Source organism: Hylobates moloch, unplaced genomic scaffold (genome assembly GCF_009828535.3).
Source record: "Hylobates moloch isolate HMO894 unplaced genomic scaffold, HMol_V3 SCAFFOLD_16, whole genome shotgun sequence".
Classification (NCBI taxonomy): domain Eukaryota; kingdom Metazoa; phylum Chordata; class Mammalia; order Primates; family Hylobatidae; genus Hylobates; species Hylobates moloch.
In genome coordinates this window covers 30,742,996-30,757,317 of record NW_026652291.1, presented here as the reverse complement: position 1 = coordinate 30,757,317, position 14,322 = coordinate 30,742,996, and the positions used below count along the sequence as shown (strand labels likewise).

At 52.2% G+C, this 14,322-nt stretch overlaps 1 protein-coding gene across 1 annotated transcript in view; it reads right to left on the bottom strand.

Annotated features, from left to right (window-relative positions):
* The window catches only part of LTBP2 (latent transforming growth factor beta binding protein 2), a 111,632-nt gene that overhangs the window by 83,900 nt on the left and 13,410 nt on the right, over positions 1-14,322 (bottom strand). Inside the window, exon 3 of the mRNA XM_032135089.2 lies at positions 1,769-2,051. Coding sequence (XP_031990980.1) covers positions 1,769-2,051 — 283 coding nt within the window. The remainder of the gene's footprint in view (positions 1-1,768; positions 2,052-14,322) is intronic.

The following is a 14,322-nucleotide window of genomic DNA, read 5'->3' as shown; positions in this document are numbered from 1 at the left end:
CCAGGCACTATGCAGGGGGGCTGTAGAGAATCCAGAGCACAGGCCACTGGGTCTACAAGCGGCTGGGGGTGCAGGGCACAGATGCACAGGATGCATGCCAGAGAGTAAGTGCTGCAGGGGCCAGAGAGCCTAGTGAATGTGATTCACCTTGAAGAATGGGGAGGAGTCAGATGGGTGGGAAGATGCAGCAGGGGACTTCAAACAGCCCCGACTCAAGACTCAAGACTGTGAGAGGCAGAGTGACTTGCCTAGCAACCCCCACTCCTAGCACACACCCACATGGGATCAGTGCATCATAAATAAATGAATCCCACAAGCCGAAAGAGATTGGGGAAGCTCCGCTGGAAGGACTCTTTGCCCACCCCGGCCCTGGCTGGCCCTTGAGCTGGCACCTCTAGTATTCCTCCAGGTGCCTTACACCAGGCTTACCACCTAGGACCCTCAGCTGGGACTGATCAGAACAAGGCACCGGCACTGCCCACCTGCTCACTGCCAATCCTAGGCCCTCACTGTTATCCACATGGGACCCCTTAGCTCTGCTCCTTGTTTCTGCCGCGGCACTCCTGGGCCTTGGCTGCAGGGTTTAGCTCTTTTGCTCTTGACCTTGGAGTTCCCTAGGCCCTTGACCTGAGTCCATCCTTTCTTTCTTCCTGCTCCTAGCTGCCGTTGGAAAACATCTGCTTTGGTGCCCAGGGCCCCGGAACCCAGCTCACCAAGATCCTGGTCTACCTGACCTCACCCACTCTCAGAGTTCCTGGGCACCCTCAACCTCCTTTCTTTGCTCTCCCTCCAAATCAGCCAGTCTCTCCTGACCTTTCCTGCTGGAACCTAACCTCAAGGTCAGCCTGCTCTCTCTGGTTCTCCTGGGCTCTGAAAGAGCAAATCCTCTTTCCCTTTAGTTCAGCAAGGCAAGGTTACAACATTTCAGAAAGAACTTCTTAAGTAGGAAGTGAATGGAAAAACTAACCTGAAAAACGAAAAGGAAAACACAGTCCCCTCGAAATGGACTCATTTATAAAGTTCAGATTTCCTGTCCTGAACTAGCCAGATTGGCTGGCAAGCAGGCCAGGGAATCCTGCCCATGAACACTCCCCTTGTTCACTTTTCTTTTTACTCCCTTCTCTCACATGCTCCTTCTTCTCCCCTCTAAGGAGAGAGGCTGAAGCTGGGTGCTGAGGAAACTGAAGGGTCTTCTTCTGGCAGAGGAGTCCTTCCTACATCACAGGGGCCACAGGCAGAGGAGGAGGAGGTCAGGATAGGGTGTGGGAGAATATGTATAAAGAGCTTCCATATGTGCCAGGCACTGTTCTAAGCACTTTCTTTATATTGACTAATTTAATCTTTATGACAATTCATAACACAGGTATTATCATTGTCCCACCTTACTGATGCAGAATCCAAGGCACAGAGAGGTAAGTGACTCGCCTGGGGTGGCCCACCTGGGAAATGGCAAAGCCAGGCTGTGAACCGAGAGGCCATGGTCCCAGGTACACGCCCTCCTCAGCTTTCTTTCAGACACTCAAGGGCAAATACTTCGCTTCCCTCCTCCTCTTTCCACCCCAGCCTGGCAAAACCCATGCCAGCCCCAACACCTACTCTCCTGCTCATATCTCTGGCCATGCCAGGGAAAGCCGAGGAGGGTGGGGAGGAGGGAAGGGAGGACTCTGCGGCCTCCTCCACCAGCCTTCACCAAACGGTCCGAAGGAAGAAGCCCCTCCAGAAAGAGACTGAGCCCCAGACCCCGAGCCCCATGGAGAAGGGGACTTACTCGGCTGGTGGTGACTGCGGTGCCGGCGGCAACTGTGGTGCGGGCGGCGACTGTGGTACTGGCAGCTGTGCTCTGGCCAAGGTGCCCTCTCCAGCGGCACTGCTCCTGCGCAGGTTGGGTGAACGCTCGGCCCAGCGTCGAGGTGCCAGCCTGGAGTTCTGGGGGTCAAATTCCTCGTCGGGAATGACCTCCTCACAGCGGGCTCCACGGAAACCAGAGCGGCAGACGCAGAGCTGAGGGCGGCTGCAGGAGCCCCGGTTCTGGCACGGCGGCTGGCAAACGGCTGAGGACACAGGGAGAGAGGTGACAGCAGTGGCCATAGGGTGCTGAGACCACAGCTGCCCACACCCTCCCGTCAGAAGGACCCTCCTGAGTGCTGCCAACCCTGTTGCTCAAGCAGGAAGCCACTCTCCTGGCCTCAGCGGGCTCCCTGACCCATGTCTCTCCCACCTCCATCCACAGACCCCCAGGACATGTTCACCTCTGATCTTTGGACAACCAAAAACTATATGGCCAGTTGCAGAGTGGCTCACACCACCGCGTCCCGCAGAACACCCTGAAGAGGAAGTGCACTACCTGACACTGTGTCTATACTGAAATGTTCACTCCCATCAGATTGGAAGCCCCCTGAGGACAGACAGCGGCTCCGGAACTTAGAATAGGGACTGCCACAGAGTAGATTCTCAGTAAACATGGAGCGAACGAATGAATGAATGAGTCTCTTTTGTGGGAAAGGGCCCAACACTGGCCTGAAATTCAAGCGGTTTGAGTTGCTGGGGTTTTCCTGTCACTTGTGAGCTATATGGTCTTGACTTTACTGAGCCTCTATTTGCACCTAAATCATGGGAGGGGTGAACTAAGGAGGTTGGAGGACTCTAAGGGTCCTTCAAAGGCATCTTCAGCTCGACAGTCTCTCCTCTCCTTCCCATTGTTCTTCATCTCCCGCCCTCCTTAGCAAGGCAGAACTCCCGACTGCGGCCAGAGAAAGCATGGTGGCCAGAAAACAGCTGCCGGTACCACAGCCGCTGCCGGCCAGGTAAGTGCCCCACTCTGTGGGGCGTCTGTTCAGGGCTCAGGCTCTCTCTGGATTCTGCCTCCTGGGCTGTGGGTCTAGCCGGAGGCAAGGTGGAGCTGAAACCAGGCCCTCCTCCCGGTTAGCCCTATGCAGCATTAGCCACCATCTCCCCAGGCTGACTCCTCTCTTCACTGTCCTTCATCCCCTTGCAAAGTCCAGAGCCACATCCCATGATTAATGGCCAAGGGAACATTCCACGCAGAGGCACACACTGGGATACAGAGTCCTGCCCCTCCCCCGCCAGGACCTCCACTGGGGAACATGTGTGAGCCCCGGAAGCATGGTCTGGCTCACACTGCACCCTCGAAACCCAATGCCTCATCTATCTGTCGCTCATTCATTCAACAAATAGCTGTTCAGCCCTAGTGAATGCCAGGCACTGCTGGGACAAAGTCCTTGTCCGTCTGCGGCTTGCGGTCGAGTAAAGGACACCAACAGGAAGCAAGAAAACAATAGCATGATGTGGCCTCAGGCAGTTTCAAGGGCTGTGAAGACAACCCAGGTGATGCAGGGGTCCAGGCCCAACCAGGAGACTCAGATAGGGCGGCCAGGGCACCTCTCTGAAGAGACAGATGGGAGCATGCAAAGGAAATGAACCCCCAAAGACCCGGGCAGTCTCCCAAGCAGAGGGTGAGGCGAAGACCAGGCTCTGGAGGCTGGAAGGAACGTGGCGTACTTGAGGAGCTGCCAGAGACCCAGGGACGCCAGGGTCTGGTGGCGGAGGGGGTGTAGGCAAGGTCAGTGAGGAAGAGGAGGCAGATACACAGACCCTGTCATCTCAGGGATCCTAAGTGCACCTGTGAAACTACCAGGCACAGCTACCCAGACCAGGTGCCTGGGTTTTGTGAGCTGAACTCTCCTTTCTGAGAAGAGTACCAGAATCCAAACCAGGGACTGGCCGGGATAAACACCTCCAAAATTCCACCTGGCCCATGTCACAGAGACCTTCAATGGCTCCCTGATGTCTTCAGGATTCAAGTCCATAGACAAGCACTGAAGACCCTCCTGGTCTCATCCCCTCTAACATTCCTCTAAGCCAACATGCTCCAGCCGAGCTGGCCTGCTGGCTGTGGCCCCAGGTAGCCTCTGCTGCATCTTCTCTCTGTCTTTGCATGTGCTATGTCCTCTCTTCTTTCCCACTTGCTCTCCATTTACCTGGCTCCTACTGTTCCCTCAGGACGCACTTCCCCATGCTGGACACCCACCTCTCAGCAGCTGCTCCCTCTTTTAATTAACAAGAAAAACACTTGTCGTGTTTGCCATTCACTGGGCATGCCCTGCATACTGCCATTAGTTTTTGTTGTTGTTTTTGTTTTTTGGGTTTTTTTCTTTGAGATGGAGTTTCACTCTTGTTGTCCAGGCTGGATGCAATGGCACGATCTCAGCTCACCACAACCTCTGCCTCCCGGGTCCAAGTGACTCTCCTGCCTCAGCCTCCCGAGTAGCTGGGATTACAGGCGCCCGCCACCATGCCCTGCTGATTTTGTTTTTAGTAGAGACGAGGTTTCTCCATGTTGGTCAGGCTGGTCTGAAACTCCCGACCTCAGGTGATCCACCCGCCTCGGCCTCCCAAATTGCTGGGATTACAGGCGTGAGCCACTGCGCGAGGCTGCTGCTATTAGTTTTTTTTTATGCATGTGTCTCAATTTCCTGACTCACATAGTCAGTCCCTTGAAGTGTAGTGACTGTCTCTTACACCTGTTTGTATCTTTAGCTCCTAACATATGCCTAACAATAACACGATGATTATTATTTTTATTATGGCGGCTACTATCTGATGAGTGTGACAATAGGCCTGGCACCATGCTCTGCATACACGCCCTCACTGAAGCCTCTCAACGATTCTATGCAGCAGGTGTGACTATGATTCCCATTTTACAGATAATGCTGCTGAAGCTCAGAGAGGTTAAGAGACTTGCCTGAGGTCACCCAGCTAGTTAATGGTGGAGCCAGGATTCAAATCCAGTTCTGTGTGACTGAGAAGCCCAGGCTCTTTCCACCCCCACTGACTCCCAGAAGGGTGGGCATGGTTCTTCCTCTTCCTCTCTACTATCTCTGAGCCTTGGCCCAGAGCTGATAAGGAAACAAAGTGGATCTGTTGGCTTCAAGTCAGCCACCAAATGCACCCTTGGGAACTCTGCCCTGAGAAACTGCACATCCCAATTGGCCTTGACAGTGGAGACCCCAGGACCACACACCATTCCAAAGTCCACACAGAATTTTTAAATAATGATGGAGGATGTATGTCAGCTCATGGGCTTATCCAATGAGCATTCGTAGAGCACTCACCAGGTGTGAAGCTTGTGATAGTGTCTCCAGCACACTGTCTGACACGGAAAGTAGAACACACAGGTTATATGACAAGTGCTATGTCAGCTGGACCCTCTAACCCAGGCTGAGGCAGGGACTAGGGAAAGTCAGGGAAGACTTCTTGGAGGAGGTGATGCTGACCAGAGACACAAAGGATGAATAAATTGGACATTGTGCACCAAAGGCACTCAAGACCAGTCTATCAGCAGAGAGTGTGGGAAATAACAGGTTTTAATAGCATTCCAACCACAAGTTGGGCTCTGAGGCCAGAGCATTTTTCTTCGTGCCCAGGCACCTCTTCCTGGCAGGCTCCAGGCCTCTAGGTAAAACCATGTCAGAGAATTGTAATCCAGAGCACTTCCCCAAACACAAACTGCCACCACGGCAGGATTTTGGCCTGGCCACTCCTCCATCTGCCCAAGCATACTTAGTCCCCACCTGACCACCTGCCAGGCCCCTGTCACCACCACCACTGGAAACATGGTCAGCTGGGGCCAGCCCAGCAGCCACGCCAGTGCTAGTGAACATGGAGGAAGCAGATGTGCCCAGGGCAGGTCTCAGCCTTGGGGTTTTTTTAGGGAGGCAATAGAATGGGAAGGCCTGAGTGATTTCCCACATGGACCCACACCTCTCTGCCACAGAGACCCAAAGCCTGGCGTGGGTGAGAGGAAGGTCATGCAGCTTCCACCTCTGAGTGTGTGGTCCTTGCCCCGAGGATGGCCTTTGGAAAACAGTCTAGCTTCCATCCTTCCCCTCCTGAGCCCTGACAACAGCCCATCCTTCACATTAACAATAAGATCCTTCATACAAATGGCCAACAAATATATGAAAAAATGTTCAACATCACTCATCATCAGGGAAATGCAAATTAAAACCACAATGAGATACCACCTTATCCCAGCCAGAATGGCCATTACTAAAAAGTCACAAAACAATTGATGTTGGCACAGGCATGGTGAAAAGGGAACACTTATACACTGCTGGTGGGAATGTAAATTAGTACCACCCCTATGGAAAACAGTATGGAGATTTCTCAAAGAACCAAAAGTAGGTCAACCATTCAATCCAGCAATCCCACTACTGAGTAAAGGCAAAGAAGTCATTCTATCAAAAAGACACCCGAACATATATGTTTATCGCAGCACAATTCACGATTGCAAAGATATGGAACCAACTTAAGTGCCCATCAACCAATGAGTGGATAAAGAAAATGTGGTGAAACCGCATCTCTACTAAAAATACAAAAAATTAACCAGGTGTGGCGGCAGGTGCCCGTAATCCCAGCTACTCGGGAGGCTGAGGCAGGAGAATCATTTGAACCTAGGAGTGAGCCGAGATGGTGCTACTGCACTCCAGCCTGGGCGACAGAGACTCCGCCTCAAAAAAAGAAAAAGAAAAGAAAAAGAAAATGTGATATATATACACCATGGAATATTACTCAGTCATAGAAAAGAATGAAATAATATCCTTTTGCAGCAACTTGGATGGAGCTGGAGGCCATTATTCTAAGTGAAGTAGCTCAGGAATGGAAAACCAAATACATGTCATCACTTACAAGTGGGAGCTAAGCTATGGGTATGAAAAGGCATACAGAGTGATACAATGGACTTTAGAGACTCAGAAGGGAAAGAGTGGGAAGGGTTGTGGAATAAAAAACTACATATTGGGTAAAATGTACACTACTTCGGTGATAGGTGCACTAAAATTTTAGACTTCACCACTAAACAATTTATCCATGTAACCAAAAGCCATTTGTACTCCAAAAGCTATTGAAATTAAATACATATATAAAATAAGATCTTTCACTGTCTAGAAATCCAAGACCCCAAACCCTGTGAGCCAAGCCCCTATGGCTCACCACAACTCACTTAGCTCTGGTTCTGCATCGCTTGCTAATACATTCCGAAAACATTTAGTGAGCACCTTATCTTGATCAGACTGGGTGCTGAGCGCAGAAAGGTGAACAAGACTGGGCCCTGCAGAGGGGGAAGCCCTGGCCAGTGGGGGTTCCCACATTCCTAGAAACCATTTTTCAAGCAAGGAATTAGGTCGTCAGTGAGGGTTAGGGCTGGCAAACTTAGGTTGGTACAATGAACAAACAGCTCATGGGAAATGAGTGGTTAGGGGCAACTGTGGAAATGGCATTTAGTATATAATAGCCTAGTAAATCAAGTTCTAAAAGGCTTCCAAACCAGCCAGACGTGTTGGTGGGAAAAATCTCCTCAGGCAGGTAACCCTTCTGAATTAACCATGTAGGATGCTGTGCAGAGGCCCGATCTGCTGAGGCAGAGCCTCCAACAAGTTTCAGGTTTTTGGAGGTTTAGAACCAGCTCTCGCAGGCTTCACTCGCATCCCCTCTTGTTTTCACAAGTCTCAGCAAGATGCCTGGAACTACCTGGCTTCCTCACGGAAATCAAGCATTGTATTTGAGCTGAGTGTCTGCATTACGGGATTGGAGTATGTAGACTCCTCTCCTCTCTCTCCACTCCCCCAAAAGTCACCCCTAAATGGTCCATGATGGTGGCTTCCAGTGCCTGTCTATGAATGGGACTGTTCTGACAGTTTCTACTGGTCTGCCATAAAGTCAGGAAAAGAAACACTTTCCTGGGTTGTTTCTTTTTCATAGGCTATATTTTTCCCATCTAAAGAGTGTCTTTTGAGATGATGTCTTTTCTACATTTTTGGAGTTAAAATGTTCTTTTTAATTAAAGGTGATGACAAGTGGTAATTAGTTTTGTTTTTTGTTTTTTTCCTGATGGCTTCACTTGGAGAAATGAAAAGCTGGCCACCGTATGCTGGTACTTAAGATATTTTTGGAAACATTACTGGTGCATGAAGTCCAGTGACCATTTGGGAGGGAGCGGCAGTCGTGGTGGTGTGTCCTTTTGTTTAAAGGAGACTGGAGTGAAACATTCCTATGCCAAATGAGCACGATTTCAAAACTTAAATATCCAAAAGGAAATTGGCCATCTCAGAATCTCCAGTGGCAGAGGCTATTGCTTAGAGCAAAGAAGGAAACGCTGAGGTTCCAGGAGAGGCAGTTCCATGCGGTGCTGTGGGAATTTTAAGAGAGAAAACCTCCATCCACGGTGGGCCAGCGAGTCTTCATGTTTTGCCCTTGGAGTTTGATGCCTCCAATTTTTCCTCAACAGTAGAGATCCTAGAGGCGGGTGCAGTGGCTCACGTCTGTAATCCCAGCACTTTAGGAGGCTGAGGCTGGAGGACTGCCTCAGTCCAAGGGTTCCACAGCCTGGGCAACATAGTGGGACCCCATATCTACAAAAAAACTTTAAAAATTAGCTGGGTGTGATGGCGCACACCTCTAGTCTTAGCTACTTGTGACACTGAGGTGGGAGGGATCGCTTGGGCTCAGGAATTTGAGGCTGCAGTGAGCCATGATGGCGCCACTGCACTCCAGCCTGGGCAACAGACCAGGCCTTATACTTGAGAAATCAACCTAGTATGGTTATGTGGTTCTAATGAATCTCCACTTGATTATTGGTCCGTTTATCAAGCATGATACCGCGATGTCCACATTTAGTCTCCGGGAGTTGATCTGCAGAAGACGGAATACTCCCCAGTCCCTGGGACAGTACCCTCAGACAACCGAAGACTACACTGTGACGAAGCCTCCTCATGCTCGCTTGCCAATGCCAGTCTTTAGCCATTCATAATTTGGGCTCCTCCGGGACCCTTTCTTTTCCACACCCCCGGCCCGCTCTTCACTGAGCATTAGAGAGGTGGAAAGTCCCAGCTTAGGGTATTCGGCTCTGTGGAGTCAGCAGGACGCCAAAAGAGGAAGAAAACTCCTGAAATTGCTTTAAAAGCAAGAAATAAAAGGCATTGTTCCCCTAATCCCCCCATGTTCCTAGCTGAGACCCTTCTCCCTTCACTCCACCCCAGAATAGTCAACAGAGGTTTGCTCAGATTTTCCACACAAAACGCCTACTTTTGGGAAGGGACCAAACTCAGAATGGGCAGGCCTGGGAGAGATTCTAGAAACAGCCCCCCCGCCCCCCACTCCAACCACCTGATGCAGGTTGCTCCTACCATCTGCTCAGAGCCCCTGCTCATTAGCTACTGGGTAGTAGCAAGAGCACGGGGTAGGGGGCAGAAGGATTGGTTTGGTTTGACGCCAGCTCTGCTACATCTCAGCTGCATGACCTTGGACACATGCCATCTCGCTGAGATGTCTCCACCAGTGTGCCAGTGGCCTCGTCCACAATATGGGGCTGATAATTCCTGCTTCAAAGAGCTGTTGTGAGTCTCAGCTGAGCACCTGGACGTGGGTGTACTTTGTACTCTCTAAAGCTGTGCTGTTCAAAGAGTCTCACACTGTAGCCACGAACTGTATGTGGTTATTTAAATTTAAATGGATTCAGATTAAATAAAATTTAAAATTCAGTTCCTTCAGTCTCACAAGCCATATTTCAAGTGCTCGATACCCACATGTGGCTCACAGCTACCACACTGGACAGCAAGATATAGAACATTTCCATCATCACAGGAAGTTCCACTGGCCAGCACAGCAAAGCCGAAAACAACAACAAAACAAACCACTCCCCGGAGGCAAGACGGCCTCTGAGCTTCTCGGCTATGACCCTTTCCCCAGGAAAGGGCAATGTCGACTCAGGCCCGCAGGATAAAAATCCAATCTAGCTTACAGGGTTGCTGTAAGGATTAACAATTAACAATATGAAGTGCTTAGAATGGTACCTGGCCCACAGTAAGAGCCATTGAGTTCATATCATTCATCCCCAAAACCAACTCTTAGAGACTGTTAGGCCCATTTTATGGACGAGGTCTTGTGGCTAGAAAAGGGCCAGTCACTTGCCCCAGGACACAAAGCTGGGACTCAAATACGTCTCCGGGGATCAGGCCCGGGTTACAGAGATGAACAACTAAGGACTGTGGTGCTGGGTGGGGACTGCTTTCCAGGTGTCAAATATAGCCAGGCCCCTCGCCACTGCCACCCTACCCCCCAGGCAAGGCGTTTGTCATCAGCTCTCTCTCCTGGGCCCCAGAGACACCTTCTCCATCCATCTATGACCCGTTAGACATAGGAGGCACCAACTTCAGGGTGGGCCCCTCCAGCCTCTCCCTTCCTCAGTGGCTTCCAGTGCCACCCGCTCTGGTCTGGGGGAGGAACTTCAACTCCAGACTCTGGGCCCAGCCCCCCACTCCTGAAGCTCAGCTGCTTCCCAGGTTAAACCTCCATTTTCCCTAAAATCTGTGCCAGTGGATGCTAAGACCCTATCCACTGAGCCACCGGATCCCCTCCTCAGGCCAGGGCTCTGTCCCCTTTCACAGCTAGAGGCCTTCGCAGACGGGACAGTTTGCACCTCATCCACAGTATTTACCTCAGACCCCCCTGGGCATCTGATTTTCGACCCTCACCTGGAGACCTCAGTTTGCCCCTGGAATCTGCCTACTGGGGGGTCCACCTGTGGCCCTGAGCTGTTTCTCCACAACCTTGACTTTTGGTTTCCACAGGAAGGAGAGGGACCCTGATGTCAGAGATCCCCTAGCCCAGGGAATCCCTGTCTGGCTCACACGTAACCTCAGAATTCACCCTCGGAATCCACCTCAGAATCGCTCTCTCCACTCTCAAGCTCTGCCCAGAGGCTGTGTCTCCCAGGCCCTGACTGAGGGCCCGAGCCCCCAGGCTGTGGGAGAAGTCAAGGCCTCAGGGGCTCACCCAGCTCCCACACAGCTGTGCCGGGGCCACGGTTCAGGACGGCTGGAAACTGCACTGGGGCTCCGGGGCCGGCCAAGTGCCCAGCTCCAAAATAGCAGTTGTGTTCGCATAAAAGCTCCTAATGAGAGAAAGATGCCGTTCTTGGCCCCTCACTGGCTCTCTGCAGACACTGTCTGGCAGACCAAGCGGGCCTCTACCGTTTGGCGGCTGGAGGGGAGGAAGGGGAGGTGTGAGTCAGACCTTGGCCCCCAGCCCTTCAGCATGGACCGCCCTGTTAATTGCATTAACAAATGCTGCAACTCTGGGCCAGGTGGGGGCCGGGGAGCTGCGGGGCCAGGGGCTGGGGCAGAGAGCAGCCCCAATCCCACTGGCTCCAGCAGGCATGAGGAGGAAGACTCTGGGCCCGGCTCACGGCCCAGGGCTGGGAGGCCTAGGCTCCTCTCCAGCTGCTGCCCCAAAGCAGAGAAGAGTTGCCTGTCCATTCCCACAGTCCCAAGGCTTGTCTGGGAGGAAGCCTCAGTGCCAGAGGGGCCCCAGAGGTGAGACAGGCTGGGAGGGGTCCCTGGGGATGAGTCTTTTCCAGAGAAGCAGCTTCCAGGGGAGACAGTTCTAGGCTGGAGTGGAGCCAGCCACCCTCCCACAACAGCACCAGCCCCGAGCCCAGGCCCAGGATGGTTGGGAAGGATGAGAACACCACCCCAAACACTGACAAATCAGAGAGGCCAGGGCAGGGGCATGAAGGACAGTGTGGCCCTGCAGTTGGAGACTCATGTTTGAGTTCTGACTGTGGGACCTCACCTGGGGCCAGTTTCATCACCTCTGTGAGCCACAGTGTTCTTCTCTAGAAAATAGTAATGCATTCAAACACACGATTTGCCAGGATGGCAAACAAGACAGACTGTCCTTTTGGGGCTTACAATTTAGTCAGAGGGACTGTCACTCAATAGGTACACAAAGAAGTGGAGCAGGATAGGTGTGGTGGCTCATGCCTGTAATCCCAGCACTTTGGGAGGCGGAGGCAGGCGGATCACCTGAGGTCAGGAGTTCAAGACCAGTCTGGCCAACATGATGAAACATCTCTAAAAAATACAAAAATTAGTCAAAATGTCTCTACAAAAATACAAAAATTAGTCAGGCGTACTAGCACACACCTGTAATCCCAGCTACTTGAGAGGCTGAGGGAGGAGAACTGCTCAAACCTGGGAGGCCGAGGTTACAGTGAGCCGAGATTGCGCCACTGCACTCCAGCCTGGGTGACAGAGCCAGACTCTGTTTCAAAAATAAATAAATAAATAAATAAATATAAAAAACAAAGAAGTGGAACAGAACTTGGTACGTGAGGGATGGAGGAGACAGTCGAGGGCCCAAGATCCAGAACAAGGCTAGTGGGGGCCACTCAAGCAAGAGTGGCCAGGGCAGCCCCTCTGAGGAGGACACCTCAAAACAGAGACTGGGTAGATGACAAGGGCCAGCCGCACAGAGAGATGATGGGGAGCAGACACAGAGGCAGCAGCGTGTGCACCGGCCTAGAGGCCAGCGGCCCAGGCTGCACTCGGGGAGCTGGGTGAGTGCGGAGACGCCGCTGCAGGAAGGTTCAGGTGGGATGTGTTGAGGGCGGCAGGGAGAGTGGGCAGCAGGCTGCAGTGTCACCCAGGAGAGCTGTGACAGGGCCCTGGCCCAGAGAGGCAGCAGGGAAGCAGGCAGGTCCACGAGGGACTGAGGAAGTAAAACAAACAGGGCTTGGTAATGGGTTGATGTCAAAGCCTGAGTGAGAGGAAGGTGTCCCTGTAGCCCCTGGGTGGCTGGCTCAAGCAGTCAGGTCGATGGGGGTGCCAGTTAACACAGTGAGTAAGACCTGCACAGGGGAGTTAGCTCAGAGGAAGGGAAGTCACGAGTTCATTTTAGACAAGTTGGGATGAGGATGTCTGGGAGGCATCAAGCGCAGATGCTGAGCAGGCAGCACACGTGAAAGACTGAAGGTCAGACGAGAGGCCTGGCAGAGGATTGACGTGAATCTGGGCGTTATCGGCCCAGAGACGATGTTTACATCCGTGAGAAGGCAGCAGATCGTTCCGGGAGCAATGCAAAGACAAAAAAAGAAGAAGACCCCAGACTAAGTCTTGGGAAACCCACGGTTTAGTAGTGAGCAGAGGAGAAGCAGCAGCCAGGGACACAGGAGGGGACTAGGACAGAGAACACCATGAGGGTTTGAAGGATGATAGCAGCGTTCGGCACATCCAGGCACAGTGAGCCCCAGGCATTACTGTTAGTATTGCATGTCAATTGTCGGGCACAGTGCCTCCTGGCACTCAATACCCAGGGGTGGTTCATGCTCCGCTTGGCTCCTATGGCCCCCCTCTTTGGGGTGAGGGATTTGGAAGGTCTGGGGAAAGTCCTGGGGAAGCCCGACATTAAGACATCAGGTAGAGAGGGAGAAGCCAGTAAAGGAGACTGAGAAGAGGCAGCTGGGGCTGGAGGGAGGAAACTGCCAACCACCCATGCCATCATTTCCCCACTCAGCTCTTTGATAAACGGTCCCAAGCATGTACAAAGGACACATGTGTGGAGAGAGGGCCAGGCACTCCACTGGTGTCAGCAGGACACAGCACCTGGCTTCAGGAAGCTCCCAGTCAAGGACATCTCCTAATCACCTCATTGGACAAAGAGCCTCAGGGAAACCTGCTCCCCAGGAAGGGTACCCCCATGCAGGGGTAAGAAATGGATCTCTTGATGAGACTGCACCCTACGTATCAGCTGGGTTCCACTGAGGTCATATAATTATTCCCCTTCGCCACCTCCCACCTTCCTCTCCACCACTCCCTGCCAACTTCGGAGGCCCCACTGGATGGTTCATCTGGAGATGAGACTTTCCTGGCTCCTGGCTCCTGGCAGGTGCTAACCAGTCAGTGAAGATGAAAATCCTACCCTTGCCCTTACTCCTTTTCCTAAGGCTTGTTAAGCATTTCCCACAGCAAGGTGCTGCGCTCACCGCTTTACATGTATTACCTCACATAAACATCTCATTCTTATAACTACACTGGGTACTACTCTTGTCCCCATCTGACATATGGGGAAACTGAGGCAGAACCATCAACAACTTGCCCAAGATCACCATGCTAGTAAGTGATGGAGCAAGGGTTTGAACTCAGGGAATCTGACTCCAAAGCTGGGGCTCTTAGCCACCTTGCCACAGTCTTCCACTTTGGGATGTGGTTGGCATGAATGGGGCAAACAGGCTCCCTCAGGGAAGCCAAGGAGGAGCTCAGATCAGGAGAGACAGGGTTCTCGTAGGACTGAGATGGGGACTTGGGGAAATGCCATTCCATTGCCCACGTGATACATGCAGAGAAATGTTCAGGCCCACTCCAGCGTCTCCATCCCCAGGATCCCCTGAACACCGTGGGGAGTTTCTGGAAGGGCTGATAGAACTTGGGCAGCAGAAAGGGCTCTCTCAGCACAGGGCTGGGATAG